General features: G+C 39.7%; 1 protein-coding gene across 2 annotated transcripts; it reads right to left on the reverse strand.

Annotated features, from left to right (window-relative positions):
- Positions 1 to 3,167: 3,167 nt before the first annotated feature.
- On the reverse strand, positions 3,168 to 21,188 carry stat3 (signal transducer and activator of transcription 3 (acute-phase response factor)). 2 transcript variants are annotated; one of them, XM_033645019.2, is made up of 24 exons: positions 20,939 to 21,188; positions 17,444 to 17,593; positions 16,440 to 16,683; positions 16,151 to 16,243; positions 15,946 to 16,027; positions 14,917 to 15,017; positions 14,420 to 14,571; positions 13,830 to 13,988; positions 13,434 to 13,526; positions 13,237 to 13,296; positions 13,105 to 13,134; positions 12,911 to 13,004; positions 12,770 to 12,817; positions 12,450 to 12,533; positions 10,640 to 10,738; positions 10,372 to 10,507; positions 10,227 to 10,279; positions 10,045 to 10,139; positions 9,755 to 9,894; positions 9,442 to 9,663; positions 9,260 to 9,302; positions 8,604 to 8,663; positions 6,975 to 7,072; positions 3,168 to 4,349 (listed from the first exon to the last, which is right to left on the reverse strand). In XM_033645019.2, exons 2-24 carry the CDS (start codon positions 17,569 to 17,571, stop codon positions 4,309 to 4,311), a joined length of 2,355 nt encoding a protein of 784 aa, XP_033500910.1. In that variant the 5' UTR covers positions 17,572 to 17,593; positions 20,939 to 21,188; the 3' UTR covers positions 3,168 to 4,308. The 2 variants fall into 2 exon arrangements, with proteins under 2 accessions (XP_033500910.1, XP_033500911.1); XM_033645020.2 differs by lacking the exon at positions 8,604 to 8,663.
- Positions 21,189 to 21,961: the final 773 nt, after the last annotated feature.

The raw sequence follows: 21,961 nt of genomic DNA on the forward strand, positions 1-21,961 counted from the left end.
CCATTTTGAAAAGACGGGTCTTCAGTTGTTTTTTAAAAATTTCTAAAGAGACCGCCGACCGTAAACCTAACAGAAGAGAGTTCCAAAGTGTTGGAGCCACAACTTCAAAGGCACATTCATCTTATTAGTCTTGAGCAGGGGACAGCCAGTAGGTCCTGATCTGAAAACCTAAGGGACCTACTGACAATATATGGACAGAGGAGATCAATAATGTATTCAGGTGCCTGGCCGTCGAGGGCGAGAAGTGTCTTAAAGTGAATCCTGAACCTGATGGAAAGCCAGTGGAAAGAAAATAAAATGGGAGTGATGTGGGTTGACCTGTTGGACCTGGTGGAGACACCACTGACCTGAGCTTTGCAATATTTCTAAGCTGAATAAAACAAGTACTGGTCAATGATTTAACATGATGATCAAAATGCATGGCCTGATCAAAAATAATTCCAAAATTCCTAAAATTTGGCCATATAGCTGACAGTATTTGTTAAAACAAGTTTGTAAAAGTTTACTTAACTGTTAAGCTAACGTTTGCTAATGTTAACTGAGTTAATATTAGCCTCGACCAATCTTTCTGTTTGCGACTTCACATGTTGAACAAAGTTTGAAGTTGCTGCATCTGTATTTGCACGTTCTGCAAACTGCAGTTTGTTTTTTGTTGACTATCGTGTAGTTTTTGTATGTGAACAAAATTATATTTGTATCATTTTCTCCAACTGGCACAGTAATGTCACATTCACAGTTCTCTCCTGCAACTTGACTAGATGCTGTCGGATTGGTTCAAACAAAGTGGAGAACTGAGTGTCGACTTGCTGGGAATGAAATATTGATTCAGGAAATGATTGATGATTTAAATAAGATACTTTTTAAACTTTGGGTTTAGGGGAAGCTATCAAGTTCCCTTCAAAGGGCTCAATTTCAAATGAAGCCTCGAGTCACTGGTGTTAAAGTCCACATCAAGCTGCAAGTCCTTTTTGATTTGTCAAGTCCAGTCTAACATCATTGAGTTTGTGACTCAAGTCTACACCTCTGGCTTCAACAGTAACATACTGTCATATGTGTTTATCACACAGTGTGAATGTAGAAATGTCACCTACAAAGTATCAAGTAGTCTATCAGATAAATGTGGCTGAGTATAGAGCATGTTACTAAATCAATTTAGTATGGATATCTCAAAGTTACAATACGTTTCTGTGTTGTTGTTGCTTGTAACTAAGTTGAAAAGTCCCGTTATGCTGCAGAAAAAAAATGACATAATTTCCCCACACTCATGTCAAAAAGTCATCATTTATGTTAAAGGTCCCCCCCCCCAAACACACATACACACACACACACACACACAAAACCTAGCCAATCACTACACTGCACTCCTGAAGCTTCATCGCTCCTCAAGATTGATTGGCTGAGGGCCAGAACCAAAGGGTGACAGTTGCTTCCTCAGACAGCTGAGTCAGCAGTTGCTGAGTGACGGTAATAGCTGCACATCTCCACACCCCCTCATCCTCTCCTCAAACCAGTCTGGGTTTACTTCCTATAAATGAGACAAATGAGGCACACACGAGACACAGAGAGAGAGAGAGAGAGAGAGAGAGAGAGAGAGAGAGAGAGAGAGAGAGAGAGAGAGAGAGCACTGTAGAGCAAGCAGGAGGCCCAGTGATGCAGAAACTGCTTCCTTTACTGTCTCTGCTTGTTTAGCTGCTTCATCTCAGCTGTCACATGCTCCCCAAAGGACTCATGGGAATCCCAGCAGTCACACTCCTGCTGATCACATCAGAGGCACGTTATGAGCTGGAGATGTAGTGAAGCAATGTGGGGTTTCCAGTCAGGGAAGTCCAGTGATGCCATGTTGAGAGACAATGCTTGTTGGACTCAAATTGAAAACAGGAAGCGTAATCAGGTCATTCTGGATATAACATTTAAATCCTGGCATCTACTGTTCTAAAGGATATTGTCAAAAATGACCACCAGATTATTTTAAATTAGCAGCAATAATACCTCCACGGGCCCCTGGGTGTTTCACCACTGAGAGTCTCAACTTGTAACAACAGTTAGTCATAATAATTAGTGTTTTGAGACACTTTCTATTTTCTTTAAAAAAAAAAAAAACCAATTAAATAAGGGAGTGTGGTTTATTTTCTGAGCTGCTGATTTGCTGTTTGCACCCACAACAGTTACAAAAGACCTCACTGATTCATCTTTGTTGACTCATTGCACATGAAAGCACCCAAAATGCAGGCCCACTATTACCACAGTTTCAAAGTGAAAATGTCCAAGATCATCATATCAACTTGCTCTAAAACAATCTGTCCTGCTTTACCCCCTTAGCTCTTGGCTTATCTAGGGAAAAGAGTCGAACAAATAAACTGTGCAGCACATCAGTTTCATGCTCTGTATTGAAACTATGTTGAATTGCATCATAACTGTCACATAAAATTCAGTTCTATTCCCCTCCAGCAGGAAGTGCCAGACCAACAGAGGCTTCATAAAGATAAAAGGTTTATTGCTTGCATATTTATCGTATATTCCTGTTATTGTACGTCTTAAATCTTTGGACTTCCTCTTCATTAACTGTCCCGGTTCCCATCTGCATCGCTGCATTTCAGCACATTTCCAGTCATCAACACTTTGCTGGTACTGGTCCACAGGCAGTTCCTATAACACTATGTTATCTGCCTTGGCTTTACTGTCAGAGTGAACTTTACTCCAGTAAAATCTGATTTACACTTCCTCTAGCCTGATCAGAAGAGAGATCAGAGAATTCTGGTGCCTGTTTGTTCATCTGTAAGAGCTGAACTCAAGAGCTTCAGCATGTTGCTTCTCATTCAGTTTAGCAGCATCATACTCTCCAGACTTAATCACAAAACAGCGATGTCGTTATCCAGTACCATTTTATCTTATCTGGTGTTAAGACACATCAGTTTTCAGCTAAGACTGCTGTTTTTAATTGGCTGTTTAGTTTGTATGTATCCACCAATAATTTACACATTAACTGTGTATAATTATTTATGTTGTAAATAATGTAGAGGTCAATCATTTCCCTTCCAAGTGCTTTAAATGTACGGATTTCTATTGTTCAGATGTTATAATTAAATTTATAATTCTTGAACACATTTGACATATTTGTATCATTCAAAAGCAAGTCAACAATTACATCAACAGATCACTCGACTACGTTTAGTGCTACGTTGTTTTTATTGCCTTCTGTCAAATCAGAATAGTTACAGCGTATTTTACAGAAATCCTCGACATTTAATGACGTGACAGACAAATGTGTGGCCGGCATTCAACTCAACTGACGTGTTTTACTAAACTGTATGAAAGGTTAAAAGTCAACTGCGGCACACCTCTCTGCGTACACTCTGTTAGAGTGTAATATCTTACTGAAACATCCATAATTATTTTGACAACTTTGTCCTTAAATTGTTCACAAAATGTTTATCTGATGATATCAGGTGAAATCAGGCACAACAAAAACATTAAAACTGCTAATTTCAAAAGCAAGTGCAATTCAAGTGATCACAAATTACAATATTGTGGGAGGGACAAAAAACTTTTTCAAGAGCACCACTTATATGGGTTAAATCACGTAATTTTTCACAACCCTTTAAGGGGATTATTTTTTTTTAACAAGAAAATAACCTCAGCAGAGTCCTTAACACATCAACTGGCTCTAAGAAATATCAGAAATATTTAATTTTGAGTTAGTCTATAATTAAACAGAGACAGTTTTAAATGAAGCCCAGGTATTGTGGAACATCTGTGACAAAACATTTGGCAGGGATTTAAAATGTGCCAAAAAATATTTAAAAAGGACCATTAAATGCATCAGAACAATTCAACAAAGCTGCATATAGCTTATACAACAATTACTCTTCTTACATTTTTTTATTTGAAGAAAAGAACGCATGAAGTCATAACCATTTAAAAAGTCAATAACACAAAAATACAATGTTGTCAAAAATATAATTCCAAATACTTAAAAGGTACACAAGACATCCAAGAAGATGGGGAAGTACTGAATGGGATAGGATGCTGTTTAAAATACAACAGGTCAGTATTAACTAAGAGTTTCACACACTGAGCTACAAGTGGACAGTCAAAACTCAGATGAGTGGAGATGCTCTTTTAAAAGAACAGCTTTTTAAATCTATCAGTTCCTCTGGTGTGAAAGTAAGTCATTTTTTACACAGGAACAAGAAATAAACTGTACAGACAGACTGTGTGAACAGAGGGAGAAAATAAATCATCATAAAATCCTCTATCACATCATCACTGCCAAACTCGTCAAAGACAATGAAGAAACTTGACACCTCTTCACAGAGGTGAAGCTACGTCCATGTCCAAAGTCAGTGACTCTGTGGAAGAAATTAAAATACAATCTATTAATACTGGTTATTAATATGGTTCTGTGTCTATGAGCATTCTACAAAAGTACAAACGTGTGTGTGTGTATGTACACTCGGGCTGCGCAATTATGGACAAAATGACAATTATCATCGCACTTATCAATCACATTTTTTCATCAATTTTAGGAAACAAAATCTTTTCGTTGCACTTCTATATTTAAATTAAGAAAACACTGCTTTCACTTTCACTTTGGGGAATTGGGGTACATTCCTGCTAGGGCTGGGCAATACAGCTTTAAATAATATCTCAGTATTTTCAAGCTATATTGTGATTCACGATATTTATCTCAATATTTTGAGATCACCTCTGATCTACTGTTAAATTCATTCATGTTATGTAACCACTTATCCCAGCTGACATTGGGCAAGAACAGGTGGACAGACTATTGCAGGGCAAACATACAGAGACAGACAACAATTCACGCTCACATTCACAACTACAGGCAATTTAGAGTCACCAATTAACCTGCATGTCTTTGGATTGTGGGAGGAAGCCGCAGAAAACCATCACTGACACGAGAAGAACATGCAAACGCCTCACTCTGCTGCCTAAATTAAGTAGCCACTGGTGCTTTTATTTTGGAGCACCTGTCTGGATGTGTTGATATTTTTGCCATGAACGAAAAGCTTGTGGTCAACAATCAGACATTAACAGGATTAGAGGATTAAACTGTTGCTGCAGCACCTTTAAACGTGAGGGTTTATTCACTGTGAGCTGGAAACATACTAACAGCTCTTCACTCCATATGTTAATAATACTTGCAAGTCGCACTGGTTCTTTGTGGAAGAAAAATGTAACTAAATGGTTGCAGATACAAAAACATAAACTTCATCTGGTAACACTATTGTCAATCTCATTAGGTTAAACTGTTGTTGCAATACTGTTAAATGTGATGATTTAGTCACTGTAAGCAAAGAAATCATGAGATCCAAAGCCACACGCATCACCATGCTAACATGTTGTTGCTCAGGAGAAAGTGATATGGATGCGCTGAGGAGTGTGTGATGTATTATGTTTATGAGTCTTTTTGAGTGTGTGTCTCTGAGAGGGAGAGAACCGAAACGCTGAAGCAAGTCTTGTGCCTGTGACTTGTAACGATATATCACTAGCCCTTAATTCAGTGAGGTAAAATGAGCAGCGTTTGTGGTGTTTTTTCAGGTGGTTGAACAAGTTGGTTGTGTTGTTTTGTGGTACAGACACAAGTCTCATGCACTCTTTGTGTATGATTTGTTCTCTCCTAAACCCGAAAGACTTCCAAACAACGGATGACAACAGTGATGAATGGATGATTTTTGTTTGGTCCATCTGCAGTCTCAACATCCGGGAAAGTTTTTCACAGGCTGCTGCTGCAGGGTGCACACACAACGACATGACAGCTCTTCATGGGTGGAGGCTGGCTGTTAGTTTAGGAGCGCTCGATTTGATATGCAGTGGAGGTTTCAATGAGCAGAGCATGCAATTTAAATGTCAATAACGCAGTCGATCAAGTTCATTTAATTGTGGAAGGCCAAAATTGTGATGGTGATTAATATCAGATTAAATGTGCAGCCCTGATGTACACCGTATGTGTGACTAGGGATGCACCGAATATTCGGTAACCGAATATATTCGGCCGAATATTGTAAAAAAACACACATTCGGTATTCGGTGGAATAGGTTAAAAGCAAGGTCGAATAATAGCGGCGTGTTTTGATAACGCAATCAAACAGCGTGCCGTGACCGGCGGAGTAAAATGGCAGTGTGGCGATCTGCCCGTCACGGCACTCGCATTTGCGACTATAAATAGTTTTGAGCGAGCAAAATAGGCTTAAATCATTCAGCACGCTGTGCAAGCAGCCTACAGATTTCAACCAGCAGCAGAAACAAAACGCGAATCCCACCGATTGTGGGTTGAACGGGGGTCACAGACAGTAATGTATTCCTGTCAAATACGGAGGCCATCGGCTTACCGGCGACGGAGAATTCGGCTCCAATAATATCCTCTTCTTGGCGTCATGACTGGCCAGAAGTACCTGAACAGCCGAGCCAGCCGAACACAGGTATGTGATGTGTCAGAGGAGAAACGAGCCGCTCACAGCCCACAAACCTCACCGCACTTTAGGGACTGTTCTTTACTTACGAAGGGACTTGTCAGGGGAGGAGGGTGGCTGGTTGATTCTTATTTTATTTATTTATATTATTTTGATCCCCCCTATGTTCATCACTCATTGACGCTGTTTTTGAAGTTTGAATAAGTCAATAAGTAATTTATTCCATTGAAATATCATTGATGTAGCCTATAATAGAAAAGTGATTTATCTTTTTATAAATGACAAAAGGCACATCTGCCTCATTTTTGCTGTGGTATCGTGATACTACTTAGAACCATGATATTTTCATTGGTAACGTACAGTGGGATCCAATTTTGGTACCGTGACAACACTAATCTGGAGGGGGTTCATCTGCAAAAACTAATGAAAAACTAAACAATAATATTTGGTATTTGGTACTCGGTATTCGGCCAAGCGTTTAATATTATTCGGCTTCAGCCACAAATTTTCATTTCGGTGCATCCCTATGTGTGACTAACTCACCCAAGTGTGCTGGATTAGCTTCAGCCTCATTGTGCATCAGGGAGTCGAGGGTGCGGGGTGACATGGGGAACAAGTCACTGGTGTTTCCAGAGTTTGTGCTGCGAAAAAACAAACAAGAAGAGAGGACAATTTGTATACTATAGACTGAAATTCCCACTGATTATTCATACACACACAAACACGTGGATTCCTGCCATACTGTTTGTCCTCGTCAAAAATGCTTTCAATATAACTAACATGACAACATCTTTGTCATCCCACTTTACCACAAGTGATGAGCTAACAGCCACTTACTAACTTGTGTACGTCAGTGTCTGTCTTTGTCACACTGACCGCAGGACTACCACAAACAAAACGGCTGCGATTGAGCTGCAGTGTTTAATACACATATCAGTGGTTAATGAGTGAAAAGGTCACTCCATCAGACTCAACACAGGAAAACAATTCATCATTTGTGTCAGTGTGCAAAGTCGTGCCTCTCAGAGAGTGCAGTAGATGCAAAATGGGATGGATCTGTGGTGAAATACTGATGCATATTTAGATAATAATATCAAAATACTAGAATTAAACCAGGAAAGAGACGGCAGCGGGCAGATTTCAGGCAGTGCTGAGCACACTAACACAATATGTTAAACACTGAACTGATGTTAATAACAGCTACAGTTAATGTCTGTTAGTTGGCTGGTGGATCGAACAGGCCATTACATTTTTTATTTTATCTTGTTTCTGTCTTCGTTTAAACTGACATGGCTTTTGCCTCGTCTGTTTTGTGGAATAGAGGGGGAAGGTCCCTCCCCTTCTGGAGTCCCCCACGGGACCTTATTTTGGAAAATAATATGTACGAAAGTCACATCAAGAGTGTAACATTATCTTATCTGCTGTGTTTTACCAAGTGACTCCTGGTCTTTCTATCAGATGGGATCAAAAAAAACGAGCAAGACCCACTGCTCGTGTGAGTGCACCCCATTACGAAACACTCAGCCATCTCAGCTATGGGGAGAGAAGGAGTTATGACAACTTCTGGGTGTGTAGTCTTTTTAATTACGCATTTCCACAGACTTATATCTCACCAATTTTACGACAAACTGCAACTTTCTTGACTTGAAAATTATTTTCTATTTGGCAAATTGCGTATGTGTAATTCATGGCACATTTCCAACTGGATCAAATAAGTATTTGTCTCTTGCTGTTGATTATCGTACACATTTCTTTCCAAAATAAGGTCCTTTGGTGGTCCACCAGAAGAGGTGGGGACTTCACCTCTCTGTTCTCAATCGGTCTGGAATTATTTTTCATCAATAATACTATTATCTGAGATCTCAGCAATTTTCCTCAAACAATCAACAACTGGAGTGATGAATCCATGCAAATGGAGTTGGTTGAGGAATTATGACACAAATTTCGGGGAAACAGTGCGACCTGACCAAATGAAAAACTGATGCATGCCAGGGAGATGCTCTTGTACTAGGCCCAGGAAAAAGTGACGGTGAGTTAGAAAAACAAACAAGGAATTATGTAGGTTGGCGTACTGCACCAACATATCCCTGACACCCACCCACCCATCAAACACAGAAAAACAAAAGTGACACACAAAGCCCTACATGCCACCTCCCGCCCCCGAGCGCCTACCCTGGGAATCCGTTCCCAAGCAGCTCACTGTCCGGCAAGTCCATGAACACGGAGGGACACCTACGGAGACAGGTCAGGATCTCACTGAGCAAGCCTCACAACCCACCAGCACACCATCAAACCCACGACCAACCAAAGCACACATGGCTGAATTGCCTGTGCATTCACTCCTGACACTCACCTGCAGCTCACCCTCCTCTCCCCATCTCATTTATTTTGTTGGATTATCTCAGATATCCAGTACAAGTAACAGTTTGCAAAATGAGCATGGAAGAGAATTCCCATCAGAAACGCTCACTAAAGACACAACCTTATACCAGGTGTAAACTGCAACCTGTCTGAACTTAATCTTCATATAATCTAGGTTGACAAAAAAAGGGTGATGGTTCATTTAGTGACCTTGATGACTCACAGTGAGAGTAAAAACAGCTTTGTTCTCTTTTCTTTGAAAATTTTGCCACATATTAAACACGTTTAAAAAAAAAAAGAGGAAGTGCAGATTTTGAACAGGAACACTGACAGAGAATCTCTTGTCTTCATAAAAAAAAATAACAGTAAGAAAGGAGGGCTAAGGTAAGTGGAGGTCATCAGGTGGCATGAGATTTCCCGTAAATACTGATGACTTAAAAGATAAGAGAAGGGTGACAGATACTTACGGGGTAACGCAGATGAACTTTGTCTTTAAGTATGGTTGAATAGCTGTCAAGGAAAAAAAAAAAAGTTAGCATTAAAAAAAAATACTGACCACAATGGAAAAAAATGTAGGAAATAACATGCATACTAAGCAAGATTTGTTGCTTCTCTTAAACTGTGAATAAAGAACAAGGCGGTCACTTACAGCTCGTGGAGTCTCCTCCCATCTCTGGCTCAGGAGCTGCTTCTGGCCTGCAGTATTTCCCAAAAGCTTCATCTTTGGGGATGTCAGGGTAGAGGTACACAAGAGGTGACACCAGGATGTTGGTGGCATCCATGATCTTGTAGCCCATGATGATGTCAGCGAAGGACATGCTGTTGAGCTGCTGCTTGGTGTAGGGCTCCACTGACTGCATCTGGGTCTTTCCTAGAAATGTAAAGAGAGCTCAGTATCACAACAGGAAATTAAGTTAACACTGGGGTAGATACTCAAACACTAAAAGCAAAAAAATATTTACCGCTGATGTCTTTCTCCACCCATGTAAATGTAATGCCGCCTTCCTTGCTGCTCTCACTGAACCGCAGCAGAAAAGTGCCGGGAGGTTTCGGACTAAGAATGGCCCTCTCTCTCTCCTTACTGATGAAGCCCATGATATACCTGCAGAAAAGCAATAGGAAGTCATGTATTTAGAGGCTCAATTTTAAAATAGTAAGCCTATTTTAAAGCTGTTGACTAGTGCATGTCAGAACACTGTCAGGCAATCCTAATGATTGCTCAGGGGCTTGTAAACAAAGAGCAACCTCTCACCCTTCATTCCACAGTGCCAGGATGTACTTCTTCACCAGGTCAATGATGTTGTCCAACCACACCCAGAAGGAGAAGCCTTTGCCAGCCATGTTTTCCTGTGAACAGGAAGAAGAACAATTTCTCACATTGCAATACAATGGCAAGATGGCAGATCAAACCATATGTGTTTTTTACGTCAGTACCTTACAGAACTTGGCCCAGGTGATCTGACAGCCAGAGTAGTTGACACATGGCCCTGAATGGACAATTACAGAACAACATCACACATTAAAATATGGCACAGTATTAAGTTCAACAATTTTGGAGACTTTAAGGGCAACACCCCACCTAGTAATTTCTCAGCCAGTGTTGTGAGCTGTTCAATGGTCAGGCCTCTCTTGGTGGTGGAAGAGAATTGCCAGCTTAGGACCTCAGCCACCTGGTCCCACGTCCCCACTGGAGGTTTGGTGAAGAAGTTCACATTCTGTCCAGAGACACACAAGACAACATAGTTTAAAAACAGTTCTTTTTCCCCACCACAAACAGATGTACAACTGTGATAAACATCCTCCCCCAGCAGAGTTCATCCACGTACCACCAGAGGGTGCTGTCTTACCTTTGGGTGGTTGGTGAGCATGTTGTACCACAGGATGGATGCCCAGGCATTGGGCATCTGGCAGATGTTCGAAATGACTACCACAGGCAGAGAATGAGTCTGCACAAATGGAAAAAAGGTATATATATATTATATATTAGCAAATACTGTTAAGTTTGGATATTTTTTGCCCACATTCACACTTGCACAATGGTGCAAAAATGTTCCTGCTTCGATTTCGGTATATTGCCTTGTACTAGAACATCTACAGGTGGTTCTGTCGTCTTGCACACAGAGGGTATGCTGCTGATCTTAGCATAAGATATTATCCACAGTCCCACACAGACATTGCAACCCGAGATCAGGCTTGAATTTATGACAATGATGAAATGATAGTATGTCAAATTCAGTACGTGAAGGCCACAGAGAAGGCATGTTTTAGTGTGCCAACAAACTGGCCGCCGCAGAAAGTTGAAGTTCTTGTTTAGTCTCTTACATCGTGGTTATATAAAACAAGAACAGAATCAGATTAACTAGCTATCAGTTAATTGCTCTGTAGATAACCCCACCACTGAAATAGAAAAAGTCAGGCAATAAACAGTAGACACCATCGCATCTTTTGACTGACAGTGCAAGTTTACTTGACTTATAGCTTGTCTTCACAGCAAGGTTAATATGGTAAATAATGCTAACCTTAAAACTAAAAATAGGTGGGGAAAAAATATTTTAGTTAACTACAATTAAGATAAAAACTAGACTATCATAAAACAAAAAACAAAGACAAAACAAGCATGAGGAGGCATTAGTGCATATTTAGAATATCTAGACTGGGGTGTCTACGTAACTGTGAGTCAACTACCTTTACAAAGGGTTTTGTTTTTTACTGTAATACCTATTACAAACTCTGTAAATCCTGCCCCTGCTAAGTACCCCACATGCTATGATTTGACAAAACAATTAAAAAAAAACTAATACTAATACTGAAACTAATTAAACTATACTTAAAACAAAACTTTTTTAAACAATAAAAAGGAAAGTGAAACAATCCACTCTGGAAACTAACTGAAACTAAACTGATGAAAACAAAAATTAAAAAGGAAATAAAAATAAATACTAATAGAAATACTTGACTATTACAACTCAATCAATCAATCAATCAATCAATCAATTTTATTTATAAGCCCCATATCACAAATCACAATTTGCCTCACAGGGCTTTACAGCATACAACATCCCTCTGTCTTTTGGACCCTCGCAGCGGATAACGAAAAACTCCCCAAAAACTTTGCACCTTCTGTCAGAGGGAGATGTTTGTTTTGCCAAGAAGACAAAATTATTGTTACAGACGGTGTGGATGTTGCTGTGATACCCACACAGCTTCTAGTGTTTTGACTCAGTGCCACACGTTGGTGGAAGGAAGCTCTAATACATAGTGATGATGGTTTGTGGCGTCTACATACTGAAAGAAACATGTTTCTGACTCACAGAGGATACAGGAAAGTTTCAAAATCAAGCTTTGCTTTATCAGATAGACTCAGTGCCAATTACCCTGTGGTAATAGTTAGGTCATTAAGGTCAATAACTGGGTTGATGGAGGAGTAGTTTTACTTTAACAGCTCATTTAGAAGCAGCGGTGTGACAGTCTCTGGTGGTGGGAAGGGTTTGTTAATGACTCATTTGTCTGGTGATTTACTTTGCATAAGGTGTCAAAGAACAATGCCTTAACATTGTGCTTTAGAGTTTCGTTGACTTCTGGTGTTAAACGAAAGCTAAACCGAAAATACAGAAACGTCTCAAAGTTCGTGACGCTGAGATACTGACTGATACTGACCTCCAGATCAATCTTCAGGCCTTGATGATAGACTTCTGTCTCAAAAGTGATAAGATGGAGCTCCTCTGTGACAATCAGAGAGGCCTAGAAAAAGCAGCATATATAGCCTTTACTATACAAAATCTAAACTGCATGAATACACTGCTCATCTGTATCAAATGTCAAGAGAAGTGTTAAATGCAGAAGTTAAACCAAAACCTATCATCCTTACAAATATAACACAGTAATCTTGACAACTTGAGAACTAAATTGCTCTGCCGAGTACCTTAACAGCAATAAATTAAACTATCCTAGCGTAATGTGTCAGAAATTGTACTTACATCACTATTGGTCCGGCCACCATTACCACACCTCTGTTCTCTCAGGGTCTGTAACAAACAGGAAATTAGTGCTTGATGGCAGGCTTTTATCAGAGCACTTCATCACTGTCATGCTGTAAGAGCTTTCCCTCTGTAACTCACCAAGTGTTTAAACTCTGCTGACAGGCTGCCATTGTTGGACTCTTCCATGTTCATAACTTTTGTGTTGGTGCCAAGGATGTTAAACTTTCGTGACCTAAGAAAGTCAAGAAACAGCAGAAAGTGAGACTCTTTTCTCAAACAACATTAAGTAAATAGTGAGGCTTGAAAAAAAATAGTGTTCTTAAAATCTGTACCCTCGAATTGCAGCCACATCCCCAGATTCCCTGAAAAATAAACAGTTAAAGTCAGTAAATCAGTTTTTTCTAAGGCGTTAGTGATTAAGACTTAATATAAATGCTAGAACCTCAGATAAAAGAAAAACTCACTTGTCGATGCAAACTTTAATTTTCAGCTGGTAATTGAGTTCAGGAAACTTCACCAGTAACCTGAAAAAACAAGACATCATATTAATGAGGGTACAGAATGTTGCACTCTATCATTCGGGACACACATGTTGCCATTAAAATGTGTAGAAGTACTTATGTTGCCTGTGACACTTCAGTGTTGCCAGCCTGCATCTTACCTGACTTTATTTGTGAACTGCACTCCTGTTTTTATGACCAGAGGTCTGTCTGGATGCATGGGCATACAAGGCTGTCTTTCAACCACAAAAGCACTAAAAGACAAAGGGGATCATGTTTCAAAGACAAATTCCAGCCAAAGTCACAGGTGTCCAATGATTTGCAGCTTCTAAGTGCGTCTCACAGTCTTCCTTCAGAGAATAGAGACGGTTCAGATATCATCACAGTTGCTAAATGAAGACTGAGAGATGCACCTGAAAGCTCTGTATCAGTCGCAAGTGGAACTTTGAACTCAGTCTCTCCACTATTGAAAGTCTCCTTGTTCCTATGTGATCATATCAACTCTTGCAAAAAATGGTCTGGGCAGATGTACTGTGGAGATTTGTGACATGCCATACCTCTTCATCAGGTTTCTGAACAAGTCCACAATCTTCTCCTCCAGGGCGGGCCGGTGCTGGATGATGGGGTCTCCTTTGTAGGACACCTTCTGCTGAAGCTCCTCCAGCTTCTTGATCTGCTGACGGATCTGAAGCTGGGACTCAGCCAAGGATGTGATCCTGGTTAGAAAATTACAGCCAGTTCGAGTTAAACATTCTTGATAAAACATGCCATTAGTTGTTAAACAGACTCAACAATACTGGTGGTATTTGGCACATTCAGCAAAAAATTTGGGTCATGTCTGCATAGATGGAGAGAGGGAACCAAAAAGATAAACAGAGCAGAGACTGAAATCCATGATCAGTCTGTTAGCTCTATTTATAGTGTAGAAGACAATCACAACTGCTTGCTAGAAACTGTAATCATAACCATACTTCTTCATATGACTCTTATGGTTTCGGGATAAAACATTACTGCCATTGTGACAGTTTCTGGCAACATTTTGACCATTTGTGGGAAATATATATTTTAATTGAATCATATGCTTTAAATTAATAATTAAATTAATTAATAAAAATCATTAATGCTTTAAAGTTGCATTCCTGGTTACCATGTTTCGAGGCGGTCCAGGCAGATGTTGGGTGGACCTCCAATACAGGCAATTTGCTGCCTTCTCTTCCAGTCTGCTAGTTCTTCATCTGTCAGGTTCTTCTGTACATAATCCATGGCGGTCAACAAGCCTCCCATCTCTGTCACAATTTGCTACAAGATAACAAGCACAGCATATTAAACAGTTGATTACAAAGTCCCCGTGGGTGATGCGACTGGCTGCTTTACCACTGTACAATATGTTACTGGGTATTTTCCCCTACGGTCAACCTGGTGGCCTAGCATGTAAAATGTAGCATGGACGACAGTGGCGCTTCCAGTTTCATGGCAGTAATGGCAGAAAATTACACAATGGAGTGTTTTCTTCCATTTGTGCTAGCTGACAGCCCCGAGCTGGGTGATACCATTAACCACACCACCGTGAAACAAGAGGTGTTGTTCCATTTGCGAACAACACCTCTTAATTAGCTCACAACATAGTAAAACATAGACACCCACCCTCCTGAGCTGGTCCAGGGCGCTCAGCATCTGCTCAAGCTGAGCCATCTTCTGTCTGGTAGCAGCTGCTTGACTGTTCCCGTTAAGGTCCTGGGACAACTCTGGACAGGGAGTGGTCACAGGTCAGTAAACATGAAATGTAATCTATACCACAAAACCTTCTAATAACTGTTTATTTGAGACGGAGTGACAGTTTTTCTAGATTGCTGACACACCTAATTTTTTTGTCACCTCTTGCAAATGTGTCCACACTTTTTCATTGGTTTCACACATTTTTCACATCGTTTTTCAAAACACTCAACAGAAATCTCATAGAAAGACCCAACATTCTGTTGGATTAATTATGTTACCCAGAGGAAAACATTTATTAAAGCTGATGAAATGCCTTTGTACAACTTTTCAAGGAGCAGTCAGTCCTTATTAAAAAAAAATTATCTATAAAAAGATGCCAAATCTGTGTTGCTATTTGCAAACATGGATCAAAGATGCCAAAGGCGCATAAAAATGAATAATGAATGTCATAAAATAAATAAGGAGAGCTCTTTTGTTAAACATTATTATAGCAGGGCTTGCTGGTAAAATCATCTTTGGAGAAAACAATACAGTTCATGCTGCAACGTGCTTGCTTGTTTTTTTTGGCACTTACTATAACTATGTAAAGTATCAACAAATGACACAAGCATATTGCATAAATTAAGGTTAAACTGGTTCACAATGATAGCTGTATTTTGTTGTCCATGGTGTAATAATTGACTTAAAGAATATATTAATTTGACCATAAGTTGTGTTGTCTCATGGAAATGTTTGCTACTGCTGCATGTTTTTAATGTTTTATGACTGTTAAGTGCATTCTGCAAACAAAATGAGTCATTTTGGTCAGCGACCTTCACCATAGGCCTTTGTGTGCACTGCTATGGAGATGCAACTTCTGAATGGACTAATGTGTTCAAGCAAATAATGAAAACTCTTAAATCTAACCAACGAATCAATATCACTGCTAAAGCTAAGAGAATATTAATTAGGGTATACCTCCTTGGCTTTTCAGTGTCTTGTAATTGAAGTCAAAATCATCCTGCAAGTTCTCAAGCATTTTCATCTTCTGCTCCATATCCTGAAGAACAAAAATGATGATTGATTTATGACAAGACAGATTTAGTTAAACTTAGATAGTGTTCAGGATTCTTTACACTGCATAATCAAATCCTTAATCGGTGAGTCTCTGATGGAAACTAACCTGCACCCGCTTCCTGATGTCTTGGAGGTTGTGCTCCAGGATCTGCTGCTTCTCTGTCACTACTGTCCCAGTGGGATGTGCTGCCTGACCATCCTGCAAAAAAATACAACATATACTAATATTTAGAACCATTGAGCCGACCCATTTATGAAGAAAATTCTGATCGATAGGTGTGTGTGTGAGTTGGTTTCAAAGTCATACTATAACACACCTATACCACCTAAAATTTATTTATTGAGGCTCTTTGATGTATGAATGCTGCCACTGGGTTGGTGTAGCATTTCTCTACCTGTGCAGCAGAGGTGGCAGTCTGCAGCAGTCTTTGCTCCTCCCACAGACAGCGGGCAACAATGCGGGCAATATCCATCGGCTTCTCCAAGTACTTGCTCTGCAGATGCTGTTTGATCCTGCGCAGGTTGTGCTGGTAGAGGACATTGTTTTCCTGCAGGAAACGGCTGTACTGCTGGTCTATTTCTCCCAAGAGGTTGTGGAACACCAGCGTGGCGTGTGACTCCTTATTGGCAGCATAAGCCCTTGTAAAGAAGAGGATAAGGTGATCAGGATTTATGATTATCTCTGGTTCCTTCTAAAGGCCAATCCTCTCTGAAAGCATGTTTAGAAGAGCTTTTGACATCCATCACACGCATCTCACTGAACAGATCTTGCATCATCTTACATTGACAGACTCAGTGTGGAGTCAATGACAAGACGCTTATGCACCGCTCACTTCCCACTCAAGTCTTGCTTCAGAGGGGGATTCCCAGTAAAGGAAGGTAAAAGGTGAATACACAGTTCACATCACCTACACAGCAGCTATTGGGATCTCATCAAAACATCCTGTACCAAACATGAGGGAAACTACTAGGGGTAAAATATACTACTACTACTACTACTACCACTAATAATAATACTTCTATCTTACGATAATTTAATACAAATTGGACATTAAACACTGTTGTGCAGGTAATACTTATATTTCAATTTGGCCTTCAAAAAAAGAATCTTAGAAGAAAGCTTCATCACTCCACCCAAAATTGTTCAGGAGCACTGTGATATATTATATGCATGAGATCCCTGTAATGACGTCATAAGGGAAGAAAAAGCCATGATAAGGAAGACAGTTAAAGTGATTGCTAAAAGACAATAGCTTCCCACATGGCAAGCTATTAGCAAGTCATGGTAAGTGGCCAAATGCCAGTCTGGAGGGAGTGGAGCTAAAAGCTATTTAATGTCAAACATTGAGAGACAAATGAGTTTTCATAACAGAGCCAAAGAAAAATAATTATTTCTCACCAGTCCTGACTCTCAATCCAGGGGGCAAGGAACTGCCGTAGCTCCATGGGGAAGCTGTCACTGTACAAGTGGTAGAGCTGCTCCAGATACCTGGTCTCCAGCTGCTGTAACTGGTTCCACTGGGCCATCCTGACGTAGACCTCCTAAAACCTACACAAACCATATAAGGGTAACAACATACATTAAGCAGAGAACATCTTGAAGAAGGCACATGCTGAGAAAATATTTCAAATAAGCGTCAGCTGCGGTACCAGATTAACACTCTCACACTGACCACAGAGAAATAGCTAAATGGCAGGTTTTCTCTGAAAATGATGACAGGCTCTTGGGAGGCCTCGTATTCAGCACAGCCACTTCCTGTTCAGCGAAACACTACTCCTCCACCAAGAAATATAGGCCAACATGAACAGCTGTCAACTCCCTAAGCAGATAGGAACAAATGATCTTTGGTCAAGGATTTGCCCCAACTGCTTTTGCTGGAGACGATGAAAATGACACACTTTTTTTTCCTGGCATTTAAAGCTGCTGTAGATATGGATTTCAAACTTATTGTTTGACATAATACAAGACCAGCTTTTAATCATTTCCTTCATATACATTTTCAGAGAAGCACAATATACTCCCATTACTCCAAACTCAGCTGCCTGCAGGAAAAACTATTATTTTCCATCAGATCCACATTGTAGGTTCTGCTTGCATTCTCATCTTACCAACAACAGGCTACACTATTCCCTGGAGGGCTCTAGACTGGACGCTAACAATAACCAGACACTCAGTAAATCCAACAGAAAGTTGTCTCCTGTAGCTTCCATATCAAATGGCCGACTGAAGCCTTTGTTTAAGCCTCTTACATAACTTTTGAATACTGTTGCATTACCATCCAAAGTCTCACAGAAGAGAACAGAAGTTTAGCATGGCTCTGATGACCTTTGGTAAGTAATGACTCAGACATGTTCTTGACAAGGAACTAGACTTGAACTCTAGGTCTTAGCTCCTGGAAATCTATTATCGGTCTTACTGACCGAAAGATAGTGCTGTTAACAAACTCATTCAAAAAGTTAAAGGAAGTACCTATATTTGCATTTGGCATCTTTCCATATTTCTGCATCCTTCACACTTTCTTTAATAAACCCCTTATTAATTAGTCTTTGCTTGATTTGCCAACCCCCATTTATATACATGAGGGGAAGGACTATAAAAAATGCTCTAAATATAATAACAATCCCATATAACACCATTACTTACTACAGACTCATTATTACTTTGGAGTCAGTCAAGTCTGTTGAGTTTTTTGTGAATAAAAAATGAACATTATAAGCTTTGCAAAAATAGCATGTGTTGCAAAGTTCTAGTTTTGTTAAACTTTATTTTACACTACAGCAGACATTCTAGCAAATTGTAGCATAAAAAGCATACATGCAACTAATGATATTAGTGAAGGTCTCACTGCATTTGAGGCTTAAAATGTTTACTGTGGAAAGGTATTAACTTATGTAATGGACTGTATAATATTGTGCAGGTATCCCTAATGAACTGGTAATTCAATATAAGGTTCATTCTACTATGGTTTTTGATTTAGGGCAACCAGAAACTAAAATATTCCTTTAGTCTTTTAAATTTCATTTGTTCCTGATGGGCAATTTGTAGCGTTCAAAATTAGCACCATACACACTAGCCTACCCTAACCCTATCCAAATGCTGGTAGAATATGCAAGTGGCTAGTAGATTTGCATCACTCACCAGCCAAAAGGACAATGGCAGTCTGTTGAGTGGCTGTTGAGATTTAAACATTCCTTAGGCATTTTGACTAGTGTAAAAAAAAAAAAAAAAATGTCTGTACCCTGGGCAATAGGTTTATAGAGGGAGAGAAAGAGAGTATGTATATACATTACATTTCACCTAAATCATGTCAGTGTCCCAGGAAGCCACAAGAATTCACTTTAAACAATTATTCTCGCTGACATCATTTGGGCGAGGGGTTTTTTAAGCTTGTAAGGGACATAACCAAAATTATCCATCAAACGTGAGAGTTTTCATATGACATATGTTCCTCTTTCACTGACATGTGAAAGAGGTGCATCTGCATGGTGAGAATTTCTGGGCATGTGAAAACCCTGAAAAGGGATCACATCAAAGAGCAGCTGAGTCATTGTCAATTATGTGAGGATACGTTTCATTTTCTCATCGCCTGAATTAGTATTTCCTGCTTTCTGTTGTTGGTGAAGTTGAGCTGAAATGACAATACCTCAAGTTGGTATTTAATTTTACATTTCTCTGAAACACGAAGAAGCCAAGTAGGGAGTCTGGGAAGTTCATGAAGTTCAATTTACACACCTATTTGCACCATGAGACTTTTACTGTATTATCTATTACCTCAATCATGCCGCGTATTGTATTGAATTACAAAGTTACCAATAACCTCACCACCTGAAAAAGTCCCCTCTATGAGGAGAATTTGCATAAATATCAATGACCCAGTGTATAAAGTCACAGTAGTGGCACAAGGGATTTCACTAGAGATTTGGCAGGCAACTCAGGTGTGTGCTGTTTGTCCAGTTTTCAATGCTCGGCAGTCACGTGGCCCTTCCTATAAAGCACAATGTGATTCCTTAAATCATGTCTCTGATATTCCAGGAAGTACTTCCTTGAACAAACAAATCAGTAACCATGACCTCTGTAAACACATGCGAGGACAAAAGTACTTTTATGTATGTCATAAAGCAAACTAATGTACTACAGTCATGCTTTGACTCCACGAACATTACTTGCAGTCAATAGTGTAGCAGCCGATCTGATAGACTGTATCACTATGACTCCACAGCTGTACTAAAGATGATGTTTTCACAAATCAAACTCTGACATACACTTCAATGTTAAGAGGGTCTGCATTAGGCATCTTTAAAATCTAATTCTGTGAATGAAAGACCTGAATCCCAGTGCAGGGTGTCAGACTGGCCTGCGGATGGGATGGGATGGGATGGGCGTGACAATTGAAGGCAAACACAACAATGACCTGAATTTCACTCGGTCCAAATATGCATCCCAGTCAAGAGTGAGTTATTGTTGAGCCCTGTTTAACGACCAATGACGCATGTAACGTTACAGTATAACGATTATAATAACGTTACTAGGCGACCCAAATCGCATGAGCAAAGTAGAAAAATAAAAAATATAAAATACATTACAAGCAAGCGAGGCATCCAGTTTAAGTTGTGACATTGCCAGTCCCATTGGGAGCGAGGAGACTTTAGTTCACAGAAAATGCAATAACACTTTAATAACTTATGTAACACAGTGGACACAGAATGGCTTCCCTAGCATGAATAACTTATAACCTCGTCACAACGCTGCAGTTGTAGTTCAGTAGCGTTGTGGCTAATAAAGCTTGCCATGCTTTAATGTGATCTGCAATAACATACAAATAAAACAATCCCGCCTCAGGTCTTACAAACTATTTAAATGTCAAAAGCAGAAGTCGCTTTAATAGTTGCTTACCTAGCTCGTTGTTAGCCTACTCCTTTGGAAAGTTTCTCCGTAAAAAAAATAAAAATATAAACTGTAACCCTTTCTGACTTTACTTAAATACACTGACGATATCAGTCAGTGACGACTTTTGTAAAAATTAAACACACAAACGCGAGGGAGACCACACAGAAAAAGGTTTTTAGTGTGAAGGTTTTCTTGCCAGCACGGGAAACTCTTCTACTTTCCCAGCGAGCCCATCTCCTACATTGCAGTCTTTCCAGCCAGACAAACCCCATAAACTACTTAATTGATAGCTCCAACAGCCAATAGGAATCTGTATTTCTCTTGTAGCCAATCATAATACAGTTTATGATCTGGAGAGGCGGGACTTTATGAAGAGGTTGGTTGAGAACGTCGTGTTTACTGCTGTCGCAATTGCGCTGTTCCCGCCTGCAAACCCTCCCTATAGGTGGACCACAGAGTGAGACCGCGTCTTATGTGCTGCGGCGGGAGGATGAGCACTTCGACAGAACAGCCAGCCTGGAAGTCATCTGAGTTACTGGCAATGTCGACGTCATCAAGAGTTTAATAACACCAGTGCTTGCTGTTCAGTGTGTCTTCTAATTTTAATTAAATGTTTGATTTAATACACAAGCATCTTCTCACAAAAGGTGAGCACTAATAGAGTAGTCACGTATATTAAATGTTCATAAAATTAATAAAAATAAAATAATAGGCAGTATATATATTTTTCAGTAAGCTTTTATTAATATTGAAGTGGCAAAAGAGGCCTAAAACACAACAGAAACGGCAAGCTTCATTACTTGAACATGAATCCATCAACACCAACAGTAATTATTGTGTTGCAGCATTTTTTAAAATGACAGTGTCTCTATTTAACTGTGCATGATCTATCATGCTTATAGCAGGCTGGTTCTGTTTTATAGCAGTAAGTCAAAACAAAGCAAAATATACATGTTGGCAATATCACACCTTAAAAAAAGGGACCAATATCTTACAAGTGTTTCAATATTTAATGTGCAAAACAATGTA

Source organism: Epinephelus lanceolatus, chromosome 18 (genome assembly GCF_041903045.1).
Source record: "Epinephelus lanceolatus isolate andai-2023 chromosome 18, ASM4190304v1, whole genome shotgun sequence".
NCBI lineage: Eukaryota > Metazoa > Chordata > Actinopteri > Perciformes > Serranidae > Epinephelus > Epinephelus lanceolatus.